This window comes from Notamacropus eugenii, chromosome 7 (assembly GCF_028372415.1).
Source record: "Notamacropus eugenii isolate mMacEug1 chromosome 7, mMacEug1.pri_v2, whole genome shotgun sequence".
Taxonomy (NCBI): Eukaryota; Metazoa; Chordata; class Mammalia; order Diprotodontia; family Macropodidae; genus Notamacropus; species Notamacropus eugenii.
The window spans coordinates 105,250,796-105,277,722 of NC_092878.1; the positions used below are offsets into that span (position 1 = coordinate 105,250,796).

General features: G+C 37.9%; 1 protein-coding gene across 3 annotated transcripts; it reads left to right on the forward strand.

Moving 5' to 3' along the window:
• The first annotated feature begins 1,472 nt into the window (after window positions 1-1,472).
• TLR3 (toll like receptor 3) lies at window positions 1,473-25,514 on the forward strand. 3 transcript variants are annotated; one of them, XM_072624514.1, is made up of 5 exons: window positions 1,473-1,704; window positions 10,811-11,258; window positions 16,125-16,316; window positions 20,959-22,811; window positions 25,116-25,514. In XM_072624514.1, exons 2-5 carry the CDS (start codon window positions 10,815-10,817, stop codon window positions 25,342-25,344), a joined length of 2,718 nt encoding a protein of 905 aa, XP_072480615.1. In that variant the 5' UTR covers window positions 1,473-1,704; window positions 10,811-10,814; the 3' UTR covers window positions 25,345-25,514. The 3 variants fall into 3 exon arrangements, with proteins under 3 accessions (XP_072480615.1, XP_072480613.1, XP_072480616.1); XM_072624512.1 differs by having other exon boundaries at window positions 1,474-1,704; window positions 10,806-11,258; XM_072624515.1 differs by lacking the exons at window positions 1,473-1,704; window positions 10,811-11,258 and adding an exon at window positions 13,679-14,727.
• The last annotated feature ends 1,413 nt before the right edge of the window (window positions 25,515-26,927 follow it).

The following is a 26,927-nucleotide window of genomic DNA, read 5'->3' on the forward strand; positions in this document are numbered from 1 at the left end:
AAGGCAAGAAATTTGATATTGGTTGCACGTGTGGTCATGCAAAACTTATTTCTGTGTTAGTCATGTTGTGAAAGAAAACACTGACAAAAACAAAAAGAAAAATAAAGAAAAAGTGTGCTTCCATCTGAATTCAGACTTCATTGATTCTTTCCTTGGAGATGGATAGCATTTTTTTTTCATCATAAGTCCTTCAGAATTGTCTCGGATCATTGTATTGCTGAGAAGAGGTAAGTCTTTCACAGATGACAGGATGAGAACATTCTTGACAGAAACAAGACAGGGGTGAGCTTAGCGAAAAGATACATTTTGATCCTATTGAGTTTGGGATGCCTATGGGATGCTCAGTTTGAAATATCCAATAGGTAGCTGGTGATGCCAGACAGGAGCTCTATTTCCAGTAAGAGTAGGGGACAGAGGTAGATGAAACATACTACAGTAGGGCACATGGCAAAAGTGTTGTCTGGGCATATGGCAGGATGAAATATGAAGTATGATCTGGTCTGAGGCCAACTGGATAGTAGTGGCCTATGTGAGTTTTCCCTGACTCATCACCAATTAGAATGACCCAGGAATTCCAAAGCTGAATGGATCAATTTCATTCATTGATTAAGATGACTCAGGATCCATAACTCAATGGATCAATTTCTCCAAAACATGGTCTCTAGAGTTCTGGTGAACACAGTTGAGTGGTAGTACATGTGGCAAGAAGGTAGAGAGGGTGGATGGCTAGATGGGATATGAAAATACATAGTAGTATATCCCTTACCTTTCTCTCAAAACTAGGTTGAGCAGACCTTAAATTAAGACTTTGTTTACCTGGAGCAAAATGGTTTTGGGGGGGTGGGGTGTGTGTGCTAAGGAAGTGGTGCTCTTAGTGGCAAAGTAGATAATCTGAACATATGTGTAATGGTTCCCAGGAGAGAATTGTTGGGGTGGCAGCCTAGGGCTAGGTGATGGAATAAGATCAGATTATATGGTACAGCACAGTGGAAAACGAGAAAGTAGAGTGGTGATGATGAATTTTGAACTTCTGTGGTGAGAAAAAATGCCTTCCTGGTTGTTGGAGATTTGGGACCAATGGCAGGTTGTCTCACCTAGTCAATAAGGCTCTGGTGGTGAAGGATAGAATGAAGGAACTTTTTAAAAGCTTTAAAAATAACATAGGTCATATTATCCCTAAGAGAAACATACTGACCTTTCCCTTTGCTTACATAATCTTTTCTGAGAATTTATTTAGTAAATATGTAACCATGTCTGCTACTATAAAATCCTTTTCCTGTTATAAAGCTGAGCTGAACATTTTGGGTTTCTTGAAACCCAGACTCCCCAACTCCCCCTCTTTTTCTACTTCTTATATGCTCAATCATGTTTTTCATCCTTTGTTTTTCCAAGCTAACTGTTGTTCCAAATAGTTATTACTGTTTGCCTCTTTGAATCAACAAAGGGTGTTTCATCATAGGAAAAAATTCATGTTAAGTTAGTTTGTGACTGTAGTTTAGTTTTGATGAGCTGCTTTTTGTTTTATTCAAGACTACATGCCAGAGAGGAAGTGATTTACATCCGTGTGCTCATTCCCCTTCCTAGTCCTGGCCAATCCCAACAGGGCTGCGTCTTGCCTTGAGCTCTCAGGTTACACAGCAGGATCGTTTCCTCCAAAGTGGGGAGAAAGTGTGTAAAGAAGCCAAAAAGAGGACTACTGAGATGGTGAGTTGCTGGGGTTCCACTCCTTCTTCTTCACAGTTAAAGCCAAGTGAAAAAGGAAATTTTTGGGATTTTCTTTTCTTTTGAAAATTTCTGTACTTTCATTTTCAGGAATTGAGCAAACAGGCCATTAATGGCTTCTGAGCAAAGTCCTTGCCTTTGAGATACTGCAAGAAAGTTACTACAGGATGGACTGCAAATATTTCTTTTTTTCTTTTTTATAATTCTACAGGAGAGAGGAAATAAAAACAGCATGTATTGGAATGTAGTATTCACTGAATCCTCCTTGATTTAATGATGGCTAAAAGGGGGAATTGTTCAGCAATGACTGTTTGCATGTTTACTGAGAAAATGATGTCATCAGAGGCTGAGAAAAAAAAATATTGGAGCCCAAAGTGCATTTAACAACATAAATTGGAAGAGTTATTTTCTTTCTTTAAAAATCACTTTCAGTGAAAAATAAATTGGGAAGAGAGAGGATTCTGGGAAGATGGCAGTGTAGGTCAGAAAACTTTTGACTCTCCTCCAAAAAAAGAAAAAAAAAAAAAGAAAAGAAATTCATCTCAGAGCAGCAGAAATAAACACAGGGTAAAGCAGTTGTTCATCCAAGACAACCTGAAAAGATCCCAGGAAAGAACTGACCCTCAAGGGTAGAGGTTTGGCCCAAGTGAAGTGCAAACACCTCCAGGCAAATTCTGTGGAATCCACAACAAAAAGCCCTAGGGGCACCTGGGATTGGGAGGCTGCCTCAGCCTTAGAAACTCTCATATCTTACTGATAGTGTGCCCTCTGACAGCTGAGTAGAAGAACCTTCCACTTTTGAGGGATATCAAGAACACCTGTGCTGATCAGATGTGTCCCAGGCTGTAGCTGCAAGGAGAAGGAATTAGCACACATGTGAGATGTGCAGTAGCAAAAGGGGTGGGGACCCTGCTGACTATGGGCGCTTGCAGGAGAGCAGAGCCCCTGGTTTCAGTTCCAAGGTGGAACTACATGTAGTTTGTAGCCACTGTGGTTTAGGAGTGAGGAGAAGAGCCTAAGGTTGAGGTCCCGGAAAGACTTCAGAAAATAACAGAAGGAACTGAGACTGGGGCATTACTCCCTATACCTGGGTACTAGAACTTGATCACACTAGTAGCTGCTAAATAATAACAATAATAATTATACAAAAATTAAATTAAAATGAGCAAGCAAAGGAGAAAGAACCCAGCCATAAATGTGGGATAGAGAAGATCTGGATTCATATTCAGAGGAAGATAATGGAGCTAAAAAATGATGTTTCTCTCAGTGAGAAACATCAAATGGTCCCAAGCACAGAAAGATACCCTGGAAGAACTTAAAAAGGGTTTTAAAAATCAAATAAGAGAGACTGAGGAAAAATTAGGGAAAAAAATAGCAATTTAAGAAAACCAAGAAAATCATGAAAACGAGGTCAACCTGTTGAGGTCTGGGAACCAAAATGAGGTTTAGATCCTGTAGAGTGAATTCAACTCAAGCCTTTTTCCAGCCAAAGTAAAACAAAGTTTATTAAAAGGTTTGCCATATTGGGTTGACTCTTAAGGAGCCTAAACATTTGTGACACTTGTATTGACAAGTTAGCCAGATAAAATCTCAGCTAGACAGAGTCTGAGATAGGTTGAATCTGAGTGCCTTCATGGGGGTGAGATGGAACTTATATACAGAAAGACCAAGGGAAAGATCTAGAGGTGGTCTAGTAGTCTGGGAGGAGAGTCTAAGGAGGATCAGATGAGATTGGGGTAACTATTGATGTAATCAAGGGTTGGAAACAACTGGAGGCAGTTGGGAGGTATCAGATAATGGAGGGCTTGGGAAGGAAGCAAGTGAGACAACCCCAAGGTAACAGACAATAGAGGGTCAGGCTAGATTAAGGGTAGCATATTTGGGTATGAAAGGCCAGATTAGGTGGGAAGACTCAAGGGGAATTCAAGGAGGTTCCCAGAGTCTGAACCCCATCAAACCAACTTGAAACCAAAAATCAAAAGCTTAAGGAAGAAAATATTTCCTTGAAAACTAGAATCAGGCAAAGGGAAGCTAATGATGTTCTAAGACAAAGAAATAATAAAACAAAACTAAAAGAATGAAAGAGGAGAATGTGAAATATCTCATGAGAGAGATAGTTGATCTGGAGAACAGAAAGAAGAGAAATAAGGTGAGTCAGACTGTGTGCAAACTATTGTTAAAAAAAGAATCTTGATGCAATATTATAAGAAATTATTAAGGAAAATTGCCCTGAAATTCTAGAACAAGAAGGCAAAGCAGAAATATAAAAAAACCCACTGATCACCACCTTAAAGAGATCCCAGGAGGAAAACATATAGGAATATCATAGCCAAGTTTCAGAGTTCCCAAGTTAAGGAGAAAATAACAAGAAAAAAATTTAAATAGTGTGGAACTAAAATAAGGATTGCACAAGACCCAGAAGCTACTACACTGAAGGACTGTAGGCCTGGGAATACTACATTTGTGATGGCAACCAAATTAGGATCTTTTGCTGTTTTTATTTTACTGAAATTGCCTCTGATTGAATAATGTGATTAAAGTAGATCTTTCTCACTCATTGATGGGCCTGTCCATTGTGGGAAGCTTGATTAGGGAAGCTGTTTTGTAGAAGGTTCCCTAGTACCTTTTGTTTTTTCTATTGAGGCACTGGGTCAGAGGGTTATGCCCTCTGGCTCTAAAAAGCGTATAAATTCTCTGAGGGTGAGGTTTTACTCTGGGGCTTAGTTTTTGTAAGAAGGTTTGAGTGCCAGATGAAGACTCTGGGAACCCACTTTAAGGAGCCCCTACCCTGCTTTGAAAACCCAGATGTCAGTGATTCCCTCTCAAGTAATTATGGTCAGACATTTGTCTGTGGAATCATGGTTAGGCAAAGGAAGCCATGTCTGTTGATCTCTGATTACTTTAGGGCTTACATATTGGAAGTGTTTGTTTAGCCAGATGAGGACTCTGAGAAGCTGGTAAAGGAGCCCCATGACTTTGAAAACCCAGATGCTGGTGATTCCCTCTGGTAACTATGATCAGCCAGTTGGACTTCTCTGTTGAATACAAGCAGAGGAAATCATATCTGTTGACTTTTAATATCTCTGTATTTTCTTTGAAGTTTGGGGTGCTGACTTCCCCGAACCAGGTGAATGATATATGTGTTTGGTTAAAGGAATGATACATGTGCTTGATTAAAATGATTGTTAACCCCTTGAAAGTTTCTTTCCTTTTGTGAATGCAGATCTAAGAACCTGTGATAGCAGGTCCCTGTGTATGTTGGGGTGTTTACTGTTACAATATTCCATAGAGTAAAATAACTGGGGTTAAAACCAAGGGTAACTTACCCAGAAAAATTAAATATAATCCTGAATGGAAACAAAATGGACATTTAACAAACTGAAAGACATACAGGTATTTATGACAAAAATGGCAGAGCTTAAGGGAAAATTTGACATACAACATTCGGGAAAAATATAATGTAAACATAAGGGACAAATAAGGTCAAATTGTTTAGTTTGTATATATGAAAATAATATGTTGCATTAACAATATGACTGTCATTTTTATTTAAGTAGTCTGAAAGAAAGGCTTAGGCTGAGCTTCGTATGATGGAGTGAGTTTAAAAAAAATAAAATGGTGTAGGGAGAGATAAAAAGGAGCAATTATAAAAATGAGGCCAAAAAAAGGGGGAAAGATACAGAAGAATCTAATAAGGGGGAGAGTGAGTAGTGTTGAAACCATGTGGGCGTGTTCATCCTTGGTTGTCGAAGAAGACCATGGCATCAGAGAAATGATGACATGACTTGCACTTAACTTTGTTTTGAGTGAGGGATGGCTGTGCAGGTCAACAGCCTCATTTCTCCTTCAGAGCCATCTGAATCCAGTGACCAGATATTCATCAGGATGACCGGAGATGACCCAGGATGAGGCAATTGGGGTTAAGTGACTTGCCCAAGGTCACACACACTCTCATCAGGAATGGGTTAAAGAGGGAACATATATATCTAGAAGGGTATAAAAGTCAAAAAGATACAAAAGGGTAAGGAGATAGGGTAGAGGGAGAGGACAAGGGAGGGATTATTGGAGGGGTGAGTAGATTAAAGAATAGAAGGATAAAGTAGGAAGTAGGAGAAAAGCAGAGGAGAGAGGAAGGATAGGGACAGGGCAAGAAGGACAGTGAGGAAAAATGAGAAGGAGGAAAATACAGAACAAGTAATTATAGTTTAGAATGTGGATGGGATGAATTTACCTATAGGGTAGAAACTGATAACAGATTAAAAAATTTTCATTTAACAATATGGTCTTTCAGGAAATGCTGTAAAAATGAGTCACACGCAAACATTAAAAAAAAGATCATGAGTAGAATTTATTGCTTTATAAAAGCTGGGGTAGTAATCATGATTTTAGACAAAGTTAAAGCTAAAATAAATTTAACCAAAAAAGAAAAATAGGGAAACTACACTATATGTCAGCCATACTATTCAATATTGCTTTAGATCATTTAAAATAACTAGACAGTATAAAATACCTGAGAGTATACCTGCTAAAACAGACACAAGAACACAAACATAAAACACTTTTATACAAATAAAAGATCTAAACAATTGAAGTAGCATTTACTATTCATGTGCAGGTAAAGTCAATATTAAAAAATGGCAATGTTACCTAACTAATCTATTTATGTAATGCCATCCCAGTTAAATTACTAAAAAAATTATCTTACTGAGTTAAAAAAAATAACAAAGTTTATTTGATAGAACAAAGGGTCAGAAACTTCAAAGAGACCAGGGGAAGAAAGATATAAAGAAACAGGTTCAGTAGTACCAGACCTTAAATCATTGTCTCAACAATTGTGGAGACAATCTGTCAGATAGAATGTGATTCATATTGCTATGATGCAGGAAATGACAAGCTGATTGAATTAGAAAAGCATGGAAAGATTTGGACTTAGGAAGGAGGATTCTGTTCACTTTCAGAGGAACATGATAGAGGAACATAAGTATGAGACAGACTAGCATATAGTTATATATAAATGTATACGTATGTATATGATTATAAATATCTATGTATATGTGTGTATACCCATATATTTATGTGCATAGATACATATATCCATACACATATGTAAAGATGCATGTACAAATATACATATACATGAATGCATGCATAATACACACATACATTCATACACTCCATGCTTAATTGTAGCCTTCCTGGTGGGGAGAAAATAAAGTAAGAAATGCACAGCAGAGAACAAAGGAAAACCTACAAGGAAGCAAAGAAAATATGGACAGCTTTGAATACATATTTAATGTTATAATATTTAGTTTAATCATTAATATTTACTATAAAACTTTCTTGAAATGAATTGTTTTATACTGAATTTTCTCCTATGTTCTGCTGTGTACAAGGCAATGTTATTTTTTCTTTTCTTAGTTTGTATTTGTATTCTTAAAATATATATATATTTAAGAAAATTAGAAAAACAAAAATAATTTCAAAAAATAAATTGGAAAAGTGATGCCCTGGAAATCAACGTATTCCTCTAAGCTCAAGGGAAGAAATTAGGTTGGATCTAAGGGCTATGAGGCAGGAAAAGGAAAAAGGAGTAGAAGAGACGAGGCAGGGGTAGCTGTGGTATCTGTTCCTCCTTTCTATACTGTTTTATAAAGGCCCTGAAGAAGGGGAAAGGGCTTAACAAGAAGTGATTTGTGAAAAGTCATCTGAGAAATCTGTTCTTTCTCCTTGTAAGGTGATGAAAGGACAAAAATATCACAGAAGCATAGACTTAGAGACAGAAGGGATCTCAGAGACCAAGTAGTCTGATCCCTCTCATTTTACAGATGAGGAAACTGAGGCTGAGGGAGGGCATGTGACATGCCCAAGGTTGTCCAAGTTGCAGGATTCATATACAGAGCTTAAACCCAGATCCTCCAGCACCATAGATAGCATTATTTCTACCGTAGGAAGAGGTAGAGAAGAGTGAAGAGGTGAGAAAATTGCCCTAGAAAACAATTAGCTCAGGGAAAACTGAGCCTAATCAGCGATGTTAGGACAGTTTGGTACTGAGAGAAATAATTTGCAGTGTACACCTGAGCTGGAGGGGTCTCAGAGATAAGATCTGGGTTCTAATCCTGTCTGTGACTCATACGGGCTATGTGATTCCATAAGTTACTTAACCTCTCAATGCCTCCTATAACTCTTCATAACAGTAAATAACAGATAATGATGTCCAGTAAAGATCGCAGTGTAAAACTCAAATGCTGAAGCCCATTTCCTGCATACTGTTTACTTCTAGGTAAATTGTCTTAGATAAACTTAAATAGGAAGCAGAACAGGTAGCTTATATAAGGTATATTCCACTTGCTCCCTCACCCAAAACATCACCATGGACTTGCTTGAAAATGACATGTGGAATATTTCGCCTGGGAGATGTAATACGCTTCTTCAGAAATGCCTGTTTGCAACATTAGCAACACAGCCTGTTCCCCATCCATACTTTCCAAAGTTTTGGCTTAGAAATTTGGCACATAGTATAGTAGGTGTTTACTAAATGATTGTTCCTCCTCCTTCCCTCCATAGCTTTATGTTATAGTATTTCCCTTTCTTCCATCTTTACTTCAACCATACTGGGCTACTTACTAGTCTCTATTTTCACCCTGACCTCTTCCACCTTTATGCCTTTGCCTAAGTCCTTTCCTATGCCTTGAATGGAATCTCCCAACAACTCCCCTTGCCTCAAACTCTATTTAGTGAGTCTTCAATATCTAGCTCAGTTGTCAAATCCTCCAAGGCATCCTTCACTCACCTCAAACTTCCCATCTGGCAGTAGTCCTTCCTTACTTTAAATCTCTTTGATTTTTCCTTTGCATTTCCTAGTTTTCTAACTTGTCTTAAAGTCATTTGTATATGTCTCATCCCTCATAGACAGAGATTTCATCATTTTTCATATCTGCATTTGCAGTGACTAACACTGGACCTTATATATTCTTATAGGTTTGGACCAGACTCCTAATTCCATTGGTATGGTAAAATGCTGCCAAGGAATCTCCATATATCAGTGAAGATATCCATCTACTTTGTAACTCATACCCTAAGAACAGCAGAGTTCTCAACTGTTTAAGTCCCTATATCTTTGGGCTTTTAGGACACCTTCCTGTATCCCCTTTTCAATACGAATGGACATCAGTTCTTTTGTTGTTGTTGTCATTTCACTCATGTCTGACTCTTTGTGATCCCATTTGGGGTTTTCTTGGCAAAAATACTGTAGTTGGTTGTCTTTTCCTTCTGATGAGGAAACTGAGGCAAACAGGTTGACTTGCCAAGTCACATAGCTAGTAAGTATCTAAGGGCAGATTTGACCTCAGGGAGATGTCTTCCTGACTAAAGGCTAGGAACATTATGTACTATGCTACCTAGTTATCCATTGGAAATAAATTCTAGAGTTGACTCTGTGTGTGTATATATATGTATGTATGTGGTGGGCATACATGTATATATCATATATACATATATATGCAAAAAAGAGATAAAAGTGATTTACTTTTCATAAGGAAAACCATATTTAATACATAACAACATTGTTATCATAAAGTTTCAGTGTTTATCAGAACACAGTCAAATTCATTAAACCCTTGATTTGGTTTTTTCTCCATCAACAGTTTTCTTCTTAGTATGATTCTTAGCATAGATACCAGCTACACATTATGTTTAACCTCCAAATTATCTCTTGCTTTGGATTTGACTGAGAACAGGATTGATTGAGAGTCCTGATTCACAGAGTTAAGTTGTTAGAATTAAAGCTTTGTGAGCACATCTAATAAGAAAGGGATGTGCTTCTTTAAAGGTGTGCCAGGCATTTTGCAATTTCATCCATTGGAAATGGTTTTGGAGTTTAGGATTATTGTGGACATCAGTTACTCACCCTTCCATTCATTGGGTTACTGCCACTATTTGTGCCAGCTTAAAATGAAAAGTGTTTCATATCCAAACCTAATTCATTTGGTTTTGGTCAATGGGATTTATTTCTTAGTATCTTTCACATTCTTTTTAGGTACATTGTAACATTCTTTCCTTTCCCCACCACTCCCGTGCTTTCTCACCGTTTTTGCTAATTCACATGTGTTTCTCACTAACACCCTTACTTTTGGAATGTTTTAATAGGATAATATGGTAATTTGCCAAACATTTTTCTTACTATCTTGAAAAGCTTCTCATATTATAGGTGGTAACTGTAACTTGGGTTGGAATGTCCTGTCATAGAGAGTCACTGGGGACTACTGAAAGGTTGAATGACTTGCTCAGAGCCAATGTATATGAGTGTCTTTCCAAATCTAAGGCCAGATATAAATCAATTACATCTTTCAAGCTTAGCCCATGATACAAGCTTGATAAATATTTGTTGAATTGAATTTGAACCCTTCAATTAATATGGCATACATATTTACTGTATTTTTGATATCTATTTGATGATGGTAATTGGAAAAGTGAGTGCAGCAAGATAACAAGATAATGAGTTTGGAGTTTGATGTTTCTTTATTTTAGTCCTAATGAGATAGCTAGAGGGGCCAGAAGGGAGAGTGCTCTGGGCATGGAGCACAGCCAATGGAAATGTTCAGATTCGGGAGATGAAATATTCAATCATGGGAGGAAGGTTGATAAAGTGGAGGTGGTGGGGTGGGGTACACTGAAGTGGTATAGGGTACAGTTATATATCCATTATACCATGATGCTTCTTGACCTGATGGTTTTTGGGGGAAGGGGGCAGGAATCTGAGCTATGATTTCATTGCTTCAGGGTGAGAAACTTCCTTTAACAATGTAAATTGACACTTGCTGTGTAGCTTCCAGACTAAGTGAGTCATTAGTGAGATTCTGAGATATTAATTGACTTATCTATGACCACACAGCCAATATTTGTCAGAGGAGAGACTTGAACGCAGATCCTTCCTGATTCTGAGGACCTTCCCTATCCATTATGCAACTCTTGTGGCATAATCAAAATAGGCAATTGGTTCTGTGCATAGCAAGTAATCTGTGCAAATTATTTAGGTAATTGTGCATTATTAATCATGTACATGCTTGCTTTGGATTCTTTTGCAGAGCAGAATCATGGAAAGATGTTTGTCCTATTGGAGCTTCTTTTTTCTTGGAATATTGCCCCTTCAGATGGTGTGCACACAATCTGTAAAAAGTTGTGTTGTCCGACAAGAAGTAGCTGATTGCAGTCACCTGAAATTGACCGAAATTCCTCCTGATCTCCCAATCAATATCACAACCTTGAACCTTACACATAATCAACTCAAAAGATTGCCAGCTGCAAATCTTACAAGATACAACCAACTCATCATCTTGGATGGAGGGTTCAACAGCATCTCAAAGTTGGAGCCAGAATTGTGTCAAAATCTGCCTCTGTTGAAAGTTTTGAACCTTCAACACAATGAGCTGTCCCAGCTTTCTGATGCCATGTTTGCCCACTGTGCAGGCCTTAGGGAACTTTATTTAAATTTCAACTCATTTCAGAAAGTCAGTAACAACCCTTTTAAAAATTTAAAGGTAATGTTTTTTGACAGAGGTAAAGTTGTAATAATACCTAACATTATACAGTGTTTGGGGGTTTGTAGAATGTGTTAGATAGATTATCTCTTGATTCTTACAACAACCATGAGATAGATATTACTTTTTTATAGTTAAAACAACTGTGGCCATGTATGAGAGAAATAAAATGACTTACCTAGGGCCCCACAGCTAGTATATGTCTTAGGCATAATTCAAACCAAGGTCTTCCTTTCAAACCCGAGATCCAATGAGATAATATGTGCAACACTTTGTGGACCTTAAAGTCCTACATGAATGTTTGTTGTTGTTCAGTTGTATCCGACTCTATGCGACCCCATGGACTTTGTTTGTGGGGTTTTCTTGGCAAAGATACTGGAGTAGCTTGCCATTTCCTTTTCCAAAGTGTCCCCATTTTACAGAGGAAGAGCTGAGGCAAACAGACATCACTTGCCCAGGGTCACAGTGTCTGAGGACAGATTTGAACTCTGATTTTCCTAATTCCAGGTCCCATACTTTATCCACTGACCCCCCATCTACTCCACAAAAACATACTAGCTATAACTATTGTATTGTATGTTATAATTATAATATATCTAATTACATTATACTGTGTATTGATATTATTGCCCCTGCCTCCAAATCCAGCACTCCTAGGCTTCAAGCCCATGCAAAACTCCAAAATGTAATTGAGAAATGTTTAAGAAAATTAATTAAAAATATAATAAAACATAGATAATGTTAATTTGTAGTTTTCTAAGTCAATAGGTAGCCTGCAGACATCTGTTTCTATTGAAGTTTGACACCACTGTGTTATACCACTTGGCAGTCTCAAGAGGAAAGTTTTGAATTCGAAATTTCTCTTTAGAATGCATTGTCTTTAGATTCCATTTCTTTTACAGTGGATAGCCAAATGTGAAAGCTGAGTGAGAGACTGTGTGAGAAAGTGGAAAGAGCCCTGGGCTTGGAGTCAGAAGACCTGCTTTTGATTCTTGGGTTTTTTTACTGAGGCGTATGACTATGAGTATTTGTATCTCTCTAGTTTTCCTTCTGCTACTGAACAAGAATGAAGCAGAACTTGATGAATTCAAGGATCTAAACCCAAAACAAAAAACCCAGTTTTTATTACTTCATATTATAGTGCTTAAGTTACAACTGGTGACATATATGTAGAATAGGTGTCCTAAGATCAGGAAGGGAGGACAGATGTTGACCAAATCTCACCTTATAGGACATTGAAGAGAAACTTTACTCTCATTGATTCTCTCTGTGAAGTGATGGATGATGAGACTGTTGGGGACAGTCACAGTTCCTGACTATTGCCTTCAAATAGGGGTAGTAAAAAACAAGATAGATAAGGCAAAACAAACACCTCAAAATGTCCTTTTTGTGGTTCAGACTTAAAGCAGTGGACTTTCATAGCTCCAATGTTTTCTTCTCAATATGAATCAAAGAGTGTTGAAGTGGAATAATTGAATGAATGAATGAAACAAGTATTTATGATGCACTTACTCTCTGCTTAGATGTAGTAAATAAAGAAAGGGCAGCTAGGTGGTATAGCAGATAGAATACTGACCCTCAAGTCACCTGGGTGACTACAGGACCAGAGTTCTAATCCAGTTTTTTACACTTAGTAGCTGTATGACCCTGGGCAAGTCACTTAACCTTGTTTGCCTCACTTTCCTCATCTGTAAAATGAGTTGGAGAAGGAACTGGCAAACCATTCTAGTATCTCTGCCAAGAAAACTGCAAAGGGAGTCACCAAGAGTCAGAAACAACTAAAAAGTGATTAAACATCAATATCATTTCCACCAACAAAACACATCTTTTGAACCATTTAACTACGCCAAGAAATTTGGTAGTGAGAACTTTATTTTCTGGGTCAGGAGTTCCTACCACTGGCCATTGAAGAAGCCTCTCCATTAAGGGCGGTCCCCTGGAATTTGACTGCTGAGGATGGGTTGGAAGCACGGCTGGAGAGCAAGATCTTTAGTTATCTCTACAGAGTCTGTAGGGAGGTGGTTCGTTGCAGTGGTTTCATCTATCTGGCACATACTGCATCCTGATGCCTTCAGAACATCTAGTTTCGGTTAAGCTAGTTTGTCTATCCATGGGTTATTGCTTTTCAGTCAGGAGTGTTGGCTCTAGTGGGGATGGTAGAACTCTTCTCCACAGAGGTTGCTCCCCTTAGCCAATAACTGTGGGAAGTGACCCAGAAGCAAATTCCAGTTCTTATTGAATCTAACCTACTGCCCAATATATGTAATATGGGTGTATATTGCTAGTGGTTTATGAAGATAACTTATAGATTAGATAATTATAGATTAGAAGTAATTATAAATTATGTAATAATGATAATCATCAGTTCTTGGCACCAAAAGATCACAAATTTGAAACAAACAAAAGATCTTATTAAGGTATAAATAATCTTTGCTAACACAGGAGCAAAGGTTGAGTGTCTTACAGCAGGTATTCATCCAGATGAGAAAGGTTGGGAGCAGACTGGTTCTTGTCAAAGGTGAAGAGATTCTAGCTCCTCTACTGCTGCTGTTCCACAAAAGTCTAATCCCTTCCTCCATGCCTAGAAGTCACATCACCTTTTGCAAGAGTTAATCTATAGTGGCCCATCCCAATTATAATATATGCTCCCATTTATGTAATAGTTCAATTTGATTAACTCTCCCAAGCCCAGGGAGGCTACATTTCCTCCTCAAGATTCTCAGGTACTCTGAGGAGCTTATGATCATCTCTTCTCTAGTGCTATTTTTGAACCTTCAACAGCTGGCCCACCCATTATTAGGTACCAGCTGGTAGCACTCAAGTTCCACTTATCCACTTAAATCTGCTAGCTTTTACAAAGCATACTCTTGGATCAGTTCCTGCATAACATTGGTTCCACCAAGCTCATATGTGGAAAGCCAAATGAGTTTCAGTTTCTACAGGTCTGTATCCAGAAGATGATTTCCCAAACTCCTTATTCTTTTGGGCATCAGTGTTAGTCTGCCTACAAAATCCACACTCTGGATTTTGGACTCTAGTGAACTATGATTCTTATATTCCTTCTGCCCATTCTCCTCACCTTTCAAAACTCACCAAGCTGAAGACTCTGATCTTCTTCAGCTAAGGTGAAAAAGAACAAACACTAAGGAGCTGAGGTCTTTTCCTAAGGTCGCATGGCCTCAGAGGGGAAAAGGTCCCAAGACCTATCTCCTCACAATATTTTCTCTCATCAGCTGGGAGCTAAGGAATCATGCCTGGAATGTAGCTGATGAGCATGATGACAGGAAGAAAAGGGTCTTTTGAATGCTTCCAAACCAATCAAAGAGCCTCCTGTTCACCCTGTGATTAACCAGACCCAGTAACAGAATGTCTACACATGTTCTACAATCTCTCCAAGTTGCTTCCATGGAAACATGACTGTCCTAGAACTAGGCACCTCAGCACTTCCACAAAGGAGATGCCATCCCAGGTGTTGTGAGCATTTTATACAAACCTATTTACATTCATATAGTCCTTTTATTTATTTATTTTTTTGTTACTGGATTTGTGATGGAGAATTTCCATTACAAAAACTCTTCCACTTGTAACTTGCAGTCTTAAGATGATTGACTGGATCATTAAAAAATTAAGTATTTTGTGCAGGATCCCACAACTAATGTGCGTCAGAGACAGGACTTGAACTTAGATCTTTGTTACCCTAAGGTTGACCCTATACCTACTTTGCCTCACTACCTCTTTACATGGCAGTTTATGGTTTACAAAACATTTTCCTCACAACCAACCTATGAGATGGAGGATGAAGTATTATGATTTCCCATTGTATAGATGGAACTCGGGAAACTGAGATTTGGGGCAATTAAATATTTCACACAAATTTCTAGGACTGGGATACAGATCCAGGTCTCCTAACTCTAAGACTACTGCTCCTTCAACTGGGATGTAACATGGTTTTCATTTGCTTTTTGTTCATATGAGGATTTTGTAATTAATCATTATTCAGCTTTATCAATATGTCATTTTTAAAGTGATTTGTACTCTAAGGGAAAACTCATAAATGATGAAAGGATTTACAAATCCTTACTAAATTTAATTATTTTTTTTCTTCTGGGAAGAGAAGCAAAGTGAATCCTACTATTATGAAATCAAGTCCTTTAAAAATGGTATCTTTAATAGGCCAAAGGATTGTATACTCTTATCAGCCAGAAGTTAAATTCAACTTAGTCCAAGTAAGTTACTTCTTCAACTCAGGTTTGACTTTTCCCTCAGATTAGTAGAATATTCCACTACAGTGCTTATCAGTTCCTTATTAATAGCTTAGTGTCAATCATGGCCATGATCATGGCTTCCTGGAACGCAAATTCTAGCATGCCCTAAATTTCATAGACATGCTTTGTTTGTCATCTAAAGATAGGCTTAGCTAAATATGGAAAAGTTTAAGACCCAGTAGTTGGCAAAATGGTAACGACATTTCTAGTCATATCACCCTTCAGAGAGGCAACATGGAGTAGTGTATAGAAAGCTGGAGTTGAAGTCAGAAAGATGTGGATTCAACTCCAATCTCATATATTACTTTGCTGTGTTAACCTGGGGCAGTCATTTAACCTCTCTGTGCCTCAGTTTCCTCATCTATAAAATGAAAGGGTTAAACTTAGTCATTAAGGTCTCTTCCAGTTCTAAATCTATAATCCCACTATGGCATTGGTAGAGAGAGTACCTACACTGATAATGAGTATAGAACCATGAAATATTGAGGTAATAATGATGGGCCATATTTTGGCTTCAAGGATAATTGTGAGGTGTACTTTAAGATTGTTTTAAATTGGAAGATTAACATTGTAATTTTTCTTTTTAATATTCCCCTTTTAGGATTTACTCATATTAGACTTATCTCATAGTGGTTTATCCTCTACAAAATTGGGAACTCAGGTACAACTAGAAAATCTCCAGGAACTTCTGTTAACTAAAAACAAAATACACACATTAAAAAAAGAGGACTTTGAATACCTTGGCAATTCATCCTTGAGGAAACTTGATTTGTCTTCAAACCAACTGGAGGAGGTAAGAAATGACATTGCTGACTTTAGGTTGAGCTCTGTGTAAAGAAACCCAACTGATGGAAATCTAAAGATGCCTAAGAATGGAGGTCCCAGCCTCCATCACGGGTACTCAAAATGCCTTGTTTCCCGTTGTGTTGTGCTCACTCACCGTATCTGCATAAATACTATCTGGAAAGAAAGGCAGACACCCTGGGTTCTTGTTTTCCCTGTTTACTGTGATTTTGAGTCAGAGGTTTTACTCCCCAAGTTACTTCATTTTTAAAGGGAGAATGATGAGATCTTGTCCTGTTGGAAGACAGGGAGTTAAATCAGAGCCTCCCCAAAGTAGGTGATACTGTCCCTTGGGAGGTGCTGGAACAATCCAGGGCGGGTGGTAGTAACTTCAGATGCAATTGAGGGGTGTTGAATAAAAATAAGAGGATGGTGGAAGTATAAGGAGAGAAGAGAAGAAAATTTTGAAAAACGGTTAGCACGTTTCATCTGTTGTATAAGAGTTAAAGTCATAGTCATTACATTACTTTCCAAATAAACACACAAAATGCAAGTTATAACCCATCAGTGGTCAAGTCTGCTAACAGGTTTTAACAAGGAAGTATTGACAGGCAAGAGTGTTGAACATTGTTGGGAAGTCCAGAATGTATCAAGAGAAATAACTATGTCATGACTTATTTATAATATGATGTTATACAGTTACATGATGCAACATTCTGTCATCAAAATTTCAGTGCAGGAAAACCCCCACAAATTTACAACAAATTATTAAATTTAGGATGCATCATCTTAAAAAATCATATATATTTTATATATTTTTTGAAATGACACAAATTTAAAAAGACACTAAAGGGTTAAAGAGAGTAGATTCTCAGGGGGGTGCTGAGTAATTTTTTTAAAAAAGGGGGCAGTATATCAAATAAATTTGGGAACCTTTGGATTAGATGATCCTCTAGTTTCTCCCATAGATCAGATCCATAATCCTATTAGAAGATCATTATCAACATTCTCTTCTGCCTTTTCACCTCCAAGGTAACTAATTTTTGTTATATTCCTTGCTCTTCATAAAGGAATATTGTTCCACTGTATTCATCATTTTGAAGATATATTTAAAATTTCCAACTGAAATACAATTTGGGATTAGTAGAGGATCTTAAAGAAAGACCTTGAGACTAGGATTTCTTAATCTTTTTTGTATCATGGACTCCTTTGGAAGTTTGGGGAAGACTAATACATGCTTATTTATTAATAAATTGATTGACTAGGCACCAAAATAGTGTTTTAAATGCACAAAATAAAATACATAGAATTATAAAGGAAGCCAATGATACTGAAATACAGTTCTCAGATTCAAAAAAAAAAAAAGCAAAAAACAAGTTCAGGGATCCTAGGTTAAGAACCTGTACTCCAGAAAAAGTCACTCATTGTGTAAATGAGGAAACAAGTATAAGGAAGTTAAATGATTTCCCTAAGTTCACATAGTCAGATGAGTTCTATCACTAAATCCATCATTCTCTCTAGAACATCCCACTGCCTTTGTAATCTTTTTTGATTAAGAAGGAGAGTTGGCTCTTGTTCCCATATATTATGCCCTAAATTAGCCAGACTCAGTAACTATGAGGTTTTGAATATGACCCACTTCTTCTTTCTGATTTTATCTACTATATTTATATCGTGTTTCTCTCTTTCTTGTGGTTTATTGAAAAAAGCAACCTGTTAAGTGATGTCTGGATATGGGAATGGTATTTGCTGTGTTCCCCAGACCATCCACCCTGCTAGGGACTGGCCCCATCTTTTTATCTCCTCTTTGATTTGTTTTTTTTCTCTGTTCTCATCATCCCCTGCCCCTGCACCAAGGAAAGTCACAGCTATTCAAAGTTAAGGTAGGGAAGAGAGAGGTCATAGAGAGCTGGTGAAAGAAAGGTCAACCCCAAGGCAGGGATCTCAATGTTGAACTGTAGCCTGGCTCTGGGAAGATTGCTGGAGTGTTAGAAAAATTAGAGGTCTGGAATTTAGCAGGAAGTAATAGTTCAGAGGTCTGGTTGGAGACAGATTCTAGAGCCAGCACCCTCCCGAGAAGAGGTTCAGTGTTGGGATGAAATGAGGCACCTGCAAGTCACTGAACAGTTAACAAAGGAGGGGTACTTACTTTGCCCAAACACAACAAGAATGTGTAATAAGGAGACTGTTGCATTTTGATTCTCTGAAAGTGGCCCCCTTGTCTCCATTTGAAAGCACATCCAGGCAGTAAGGGTTTGGTGATTTGCCTGGTCTCAAGCACCCACCCATTCAGAGAAGTCCCAACTACACACATCTGGGATGTTGTATGCCCCTGGACCAGGATGCTGCATTAGGGGAGTTGGGGTCAGTCAGGTTGTGTGGGAGGAGAACTCTGGGGTGGGGAAGGATCTTGCATCAGAAAAATGCTGGTCCTGTCACACATAGGTTCTTAATCTCTGTGTCATGGATCCCTCTGACAGTCTGATGAAGCCTGTGGACTCCTTCTCTGACCAATGTTTTTAAATTCAAAATACAAAATAAATAAAATTAAAAAGAAAACCAAAAGTTAGCAAAAAAAAATGTAATTCTCTTCCCATCCAAGTTCATGAATCCCATGAATCCCATGAAATCTGGGTCTCTGGATCCTAGGTCAAGAGAGAGAAATTTCACTACAAACCTGCTGTGATGTTTTACCCTAGGACAGAGGTGATCCTGGCTTTCTGAAGGCTGGATTTCAAGCTCTGAGAGTTTCTAACAAGCTAGAAGCAACTAGGTGTCTTTGGTCTAAGGACCCACCTTGCTAAGATACTCATCAATAGGGCCACCGGATCCTGATTTATTTATTTATTTTTGAGAAGCGGAGAAACTATAGTAACTCATGATGAAGTACACAGATCTCTGGACTTTGAGTCAGGAAAAACTGGGTTCAAATTCTGCCTCAGATACTTAATAGTTACATGACCCTGGACAAGTCACTTAACCTCCACTGACTTCAGTTTCCTCATCTGTAAAATAGGGATGATAATTGTTTGCACCTCTCAGGGTTGCTGTCAGTATCAAATGTTTGGAATGTACCTCGTAGTTCTTAAAGCAATATATAAGTGCTAGCTATTATTATATATAGTAGCATCTACTAGGGAATTCAGAAGCCATGATCAGCATTAGGGAAGTGAAATCCTTGAAAAGTTAAAGTTAGAGAAAATCCAGCTCTTTGAAAACAGAGCCAGGATGTTTTTCATATGAAATACTTTGGAATATGCTAATTACACTATTAAAAGCAAATTTTGATATGAAGTGAACACATTTTAAACTCCATCTAAGAGGGCTTAGAGAGCAAAGTATCTGTTAAAAAAGGCAAAACTTTTGATAAAGGAAATGTGGAATAGAGCAGATGGACAGTCTTATTACTAGGCTCCCATATGATTCCATGTCTTATTAGTAAATGTCACGTACATACCATATATACATGTTTAGTTTTCTTCTTTAATCCTACTGTTATTATGCATTTTGAAGGAAATTAGGAGACACTAAGAGGCAGAAGTGAGGAGGTTAGGTGTGGGGGACTGAAAAAGCCACTAATGACTCTTGCCCCTTTCATTTGTTCCCCTTCTGGTCTTTTGTATTTCTGCAAGATTCGTCTTCCTTGGGGCAGTTAGGTGGCCATGTGGATAGAGCACTCGCCCTGGAGTTTGGAGGTCCTGAGTTCAAATGTGTCTTTGGTTACTTGCTAGCTGTGTTTCCCTGGGCAAGTCACTTAACCCCAATTGCCTTGCCAAATAATAATAATAAATTAATCTTCCTTTAGGCCCAGATTTGACCCTGGCACTTCTGCTCAGAACTCCCTATTGCCTATAGAATCAGGTTCAAACTACTTTGTCTGGCATTCTAGTTCCTTCATGAACAGAGGCCCATGACTTTTTCTATAGTCTCATCTCATCTCCTCATGTACTGACACACACACCTTAAAGTGGACTTTACAGGGTTCCATAAGTACAATTCCTCAGAAAATGCTGCCCAAGCGTTTGAATAGTCCACATTTATATTAGCCTTTACAGTTTACTTATAATATTGATATTTATTTATCATTTAAGTGACTTATATGTTTGTGTATAATTATAAAATACTATATATTATTTATGGTTTATTACTTATTATTAACTTTTCCTCACATGAGTCCTGTAAGATAAGTAGAAAAGTATTATGCCCATTTTACAGATGAGAAAATGGAGGCCCAGAGAAGTTATAGGTTACCTACTCAGGGTCATACAGCTAGAACAGTCCCTCAAATACATAAATGATGCCATATTTAGGTATGACATATAACAATCGGCATCTTTTGTATGTTTGAAATTTTCAGTGAAATTGTTCCCAGATGATTGGATTGTGATATTTCTTATTACTGGCATTTGTTTAACACTTTAAACTTTATAATTGCTTTTCCTCAAAGCTATCTTGTAAGAAAAATAGAGTGATTTCTTTTGGAGGGGGAGGGAGGGATGCTGCTAGTCCCAGAACTGTGATTTGTTCAATGTGGGGAACTCCCAGGGAAGGAACTCACTTCTCCAATTCAGATCATCACCTACTTTGCTACTCAAATATGTTGTCATGTAAAATAATCGCTAAGTTTTTTGTTTCTTATTTTTATTTTTCAGTTTTTTCCAGAATGCTTTCAGTCAATTGGAAATTTATATGGCCTTTCATTGAACAATGTTCAGCTTGGGCTTGAATCCACAGAAAAGCTTTGTTTACAATTATCTGGCACAAGCATTCAGAACCTTTCTCTGAGCAACATCCAACTTCCCAGAATTTCCAACATGACTTTCAGAGGCCTGAACCAGACAAATATCACCACACTTGACCTTTCCTATAATGGTTTGTTGGCAATACCTAATGACTCCTTTGTTTGGCTTTCACACTTGGAACAGCTTGGGTTGCAGTATAATAACATAGGTCATCTATATTCTCATTCCTTTTATGGACTCTCCAAGGTAAAATACCTGAACTTGAAAAGAGCCTTCACCAAACCAAAAAATGCCATGTTTTCCTCTGCTAAGATAGATGATTTTTCATTCCAGTGGCTAAAATGTTTGGAATATCTTAACATAGAGGATAACAGCCTTTCGGGCATTACAACTGATATGTTCACAGGATTAACAAGTCTGAAAATTTTAACCATGTCCAGTTCCTTTGCAAATTTGCAGACTCTAACCAATACTACGTTTTCATCCCTTGCTCACTCTCCCTTAATTATTCTTAACCTGACTAGAAACAAAATCTCTCACATAGAGAGTGGAGCATTCTCTTGGTTGAGCCATCTAAAGGTCCTTGACTTGGGCCTGAATGAAATTAATCAAGAACTTACAGGCCAAGAGTGGAAAGGTCTGGAAAACATCGTGGAGATTTACCTTTCCTACAACAAATACCTGACCATGACCAGTGACTCATTTGCTTCAGTCCCAAGCCTCCAAAGACTGATGCTCCGCAGAGTAGCTTGTAAAAAGCTGGATATCTCTCCATCCCCTTTCCATTCTCTTCGGAATCTGACCATTCTAGACCTCAGTAACAACAATATTGCAAACATAAATGATGAAATGTTAAAAGGACTCGATCAGCTGGAAATTCTGGATCTGCAACACAATAACTTGGCTAGGCTTTGGAAACATGCTAATCCGGGTGGACCTGTTCTTTTCCTAAAAGGTCTTTCTCACCTTCACATACTTAATTTAGAGTCCAATGGCTTTGATGAAATTCCAGCAGATATCTTTAAAGGTTTGTCTCAGCTAAGGGTAATTGATTTAGGATTAAACAACCTGAATTTACTTCCAGCCTCTCTGTTTGATGATCAGACATCCCTGAAGTCATTGAGCCTGCAGAAGAATCTTATAACGTCTGTTGAGAAGAGTGTTTTTGGACCAGCTTTCCAGAATCTGAATTTCTTAGATATGAGTTTCAATCCATTTGACTGCACCTGTGAAAGTCTGGCTTGGTTTGCTAGCTGGCTTAATGGGACCCACACAGATATCAAGGATTTTCCCAGTCATTATCTCTGCAACACCCCACCACAATATCATGCTACTCCAGTGATGCTCTTTGATATTTCTCCCTGCAAAGACAGTGCCCCTTTTAAGCTCCTCTTTGTGATAAATACCAGTTTCCTGTTCACTCTCATCTTTGTTGTCATGCTTGTCCAGTTTCAAGGCTGGAGAATAGCCTTTTACTGGAATGTGTCCATACATCGAGTCCTTGGTTTCAAAGAAATTGAGCGCCAGGCAGAAAAGCCTGACTACACGGCCTATGTGGTCCATGCCCGAGAAGATGGACGATGGATTTGGAAGCATTTGTCTCCTATGGAAGAAAAAGACCATTCCATCAGATTCTGCCTGGAGGAAAGGGATTTTGAAGCTGGCATAAATGAACTTGAAGCAATTGTCAACAGCATAAAGAGGAGCAGGAAGATTATTTTTGTTGTAACACGAAATCTCTTGAAAGATCCCTTGTGTAAAAGGTAGGTTAATATGTATGGGATATGCATGAACTTTTAGAGATCTGTCTTCAAACCAATGTTGTTCAGTCATTTCAGATTCTTTTGGGGTTTTCTTGGCAAAGATACTGACTGGAATGGTTCACCATTTCCTTCTCCAGCTCATTTTACAAATGAGGAACTGAAACAAACAGGGCTAAGTGGCATGCCCAGGGCCACGTAGCTAGTAAGTGTCTAAGGCTGGATTTGGACTCAGGAAGAGGGTCCTTCCTGACTCAGCAATCTGTCAACTGCCCCATGAAGGCAGTTAAGTAGCTCTCTTGTGCAAAGTGTGCTAGGCCTGAAGTCAAAAAGAACTGAGCTTCAAATTGGCCTCAAGACACTTACTAGCTTTCTGACCTTGGGCAAGTCATTTAATCTACATCTGCCTCAGTTTCCTCACCTGTAAAGTGGAGATGATAATAACACTCACTTCCCAAAACTATTGTGAGAATCAAATGATGTACTATTTTCAAAGCACTTAGCACAGTACCTTACACATAGTAGGTGCTTAATAAAAGATTTTTTTCCTCTTTCCCCATTTCCTCCTGTGTATATATATATATATGTATATATACACACACATAATATGTTTACATATATCTACACACATGTAGCTATACATAATACATGCATACATATATGTATATATACACAATGTATAACAATAATAGTTAACAATTATATAGCATTTACTCTGTGCCAGACATTGGATCAAGTGCTTTACAATTATTATCTCATCTGATCCTTGCAATAGCTCTTGTGAGATAGTTGCTATAATTAGCTCCATTTTACAGATGAGGAAACTGAAGCAGAAAGAATTTAAGTGAACAGCTAGCAAGTATCTGAGGCTGGATTTGAACTCAGGTCTTTCTGGCTCCAAGTTTAGCCCTTTATCCATTGTACCAACTAGTTGCCCCCATATATATATATTTCTACACATACATATATACACACGTACATATATGTACGTGTGTATATAGACATAGATATAGATATCATTTCTTGCCATTCAGAGGTTGCTTTTTCTTTAAGGACAAACTGAAGGGAAAATGGGGTTTGGCATATGTTGAGGCTGAAGTTCCATTGAGCCTTGCAGGCAAAGATGTCCAGAAGGTAGTTGATGTGAGATCACCATTCAGAAGATAGATTTGGACTAGATACATAGGTTTAGAAGTCATTTGTGTGGATGATGATACACAGACCAAAGAGATCTCCAAGACAAGGAAGCCCATTAAGGAGCTTTGAGGATTGCCCATTCTTTGGAGGGAGGAGATGGAAGAAGACACAGCAAAGCAAACTAGAGAAGGATAAAACAGGTATATGAGGAATGGAGGAAAGAGCATCTACCATTAAGAGTGATAAACTGTCAAAATCTGCAAAAATCTCAAGCAGGTGAGGTCTAAGAGAAAACCACTAGAGTTTAAAGATGAAGAGATCACCGACTATATTTGAAAGCTCAGATGGTGGGATTAGAGGGCAAAGGGATTGAAAGTGAGTGTGGAGTGAGCGTGCAGAGAGAGTTAGTGTAGGTTATAGTGGTAACTTGGCAGTAAAAAGGAGGGGAGATATAGACCAAAAATTTGAAGGGATACCAAAATCAAAAAATTTTTGCTTATTTTAATCAATGGGGAGGATGTGACCCCTTCTGTAGGATGCAAGGAAAGAGTTTGGAGATGAAAAAACAACAGAGGAGACAGAAGGGAATGGGATTAAAGGCCCAACTGGAGGAGGGTTAGCATCACCCACTAAGATTGTATGGCTGAGTAACCTGGGCTGAGTCATGCAATTTATTACAATTTACTAGGTGGTACAGTGGATAGAATTCTGGGCCTGCAGTCTCATCTCCCTGAGTTCAAATCTGACCTCAGACATTTATTAGATGTGTGACCCTGGGCAAGTCACTTAATCCTGTTTTCCTTAGTTCCTTCATCTATAAAATGATCTGGAAAAGGAACTGGCAAACCACTCCAGTATCTTGTCAAGATAATCCCAAATAGGGTCATGAAGAGTTGGATCCATGTGAAATGACTAAACAAGTGAACAACAAATTTAGAAATATGAGATAACACGTGTAAAGCACTTTGCAAATGGTAAAGAGCTATATAAAAACTAATAGTAATAGTTGTAGCAGCAGCAGCAGCAGCAGTAGTAGCGGCAGTAGTAACAATCATTGCAGATATAATATGTTATCTGTGTTAATAAAAGAAGAACTCACACTAGTTAAGCAATGAATCTTTTGAAGCATTGAAGGAAAACTCAGAATTAATTATTCCTTTTAAATTTCAGGTTCAAGGTACACCATGCAGTCCAGCAAGCAATTGAACAAAACTTGGATTCCATCATTCTGATCTTTCTTGAAGACATTCCTGATTATAAACTGAATCATGCCCTTTGTTTAAGAAGAGGAATGTTTAAATCTCACTGCATCTTACACTGGCCAGCTCAGAAAGAACGTATCCATGCATTCTACCAGAAATTACAAGTAGCCCTTGGAATGAAAAATAGAGCACACTGAATTTCTTTACCTTAAAGATGATCTGCCTAAGTTAGAGTATTTCTTATCGTCTTAAATTCCAGAATGAATTGGAGTTGTACTGTAAGTCAGAGGGAACAATTTGTTTATAAATTTTATTCTTAAATGATACTTGCATTTAAAAAATAAATATTTTATTAATACTTTTTAAATACCATAGTTATTTTCCATTGAAGTCCCTTCCCTTATAACAAAGAAGTATACTTAATCAAAAGCAAAGGATATGTTGGCTGTGTTCCAACAATATTTAACTTAGATGGTGAAATGGATAGAGCTCTGGGTCTAGAGTCAGTAACACTCAAATTCAAATCCAACTTAGAACCTTACAAACTGTGTGACATTGGGCAAGTCATTTAACTTGTCTACCTCAGTTTCTCTATCTGGAAAAATGAGACTAATAGTAGCACCAACCTCCTCAGAGTGTTGTGAGGATCAAATGAGATAATTAAAAATAAATAATAATTAGTTAAATGAGATGATAATGATCTGAAAAGCACTGTGCAAACCTTAAAGTCCTATCATCATCATCATCTCCATCATCACCAACATCAGCAGCATCAGTAATAGCAGCAATGTATGCTTCATTCCACCCCTTTAGTCCACTACCTCTCTCCTGAAAGGAGGTATAATTCACTGGCAGTCCTTTTAAGTCAGACTTAGTCACAGTATTCATCAAGTTTTGATGTCTTTCATTGTGGTTTGCCTTTACGTTATTGTGATCATTGTGTGATATATGGCCACATTTCTATCTTCTACCCTTTGTCCTCCTTGGTTTTGAACCCTGAGTTGCAACCATATAATTATATCTTGGTTTGTTAGTTTAAGTCAGAAGAAGTACATTAATAGGTAATGCCTGGGATGTTCCGCAGACTCTCAGTACCCAAACACTTAATGTCTTGGTAAGTTGAGGGACTTTTAAAATATCCCTTCTTTAAGGGTAATAGCAATTTATCTTTATGTGTTAAATTTTTTGTATTTAATATAGGAGATGACCATTGCTTTAGTAGACGTAATCTGACCCCAAATGTTAAAGGATGAAATAGAGACCTGCTTTAATATTCCTAACTTGAAATTGCTTGCAGCCTTCAGTAGAAGAGTGCCTTATACTGGTCAGTGATTATCACAATGGTGATACTGGTAAATCTTTAATAACTTCTTAAGGTAAATGTCTTTGACCAAAACCCACATGAACATCTCGAATTCACTTTGCTTCTCTACTACCAGTAACATAATAAATACATTCTCTTCATATTTGAGTTTTAGCTGTAGAGATTATTAGGAAAGGTAATGATTTTATCCTAGGTTCATAGAATCATACAGGTAGAGCTGGTAGGGACCTCCGGAGCCATCTGGTTCAACCCTCTTATTTTAAAATGAAGTATCTGATGCTCAGAGATTTAAGAGACTTGTCCATGGTCACATGGATAGAGGCTTTAAAGTCTGATGACAGATCTCACTCTGCTCCAGACTTTCAGATGATACTGGATGAATGTCCTTCACCTCACTGAGACCTTTTTATTCTTGCCCTTGAAAACAGAGAAAATGACTAATTTTTTAAAGACCCT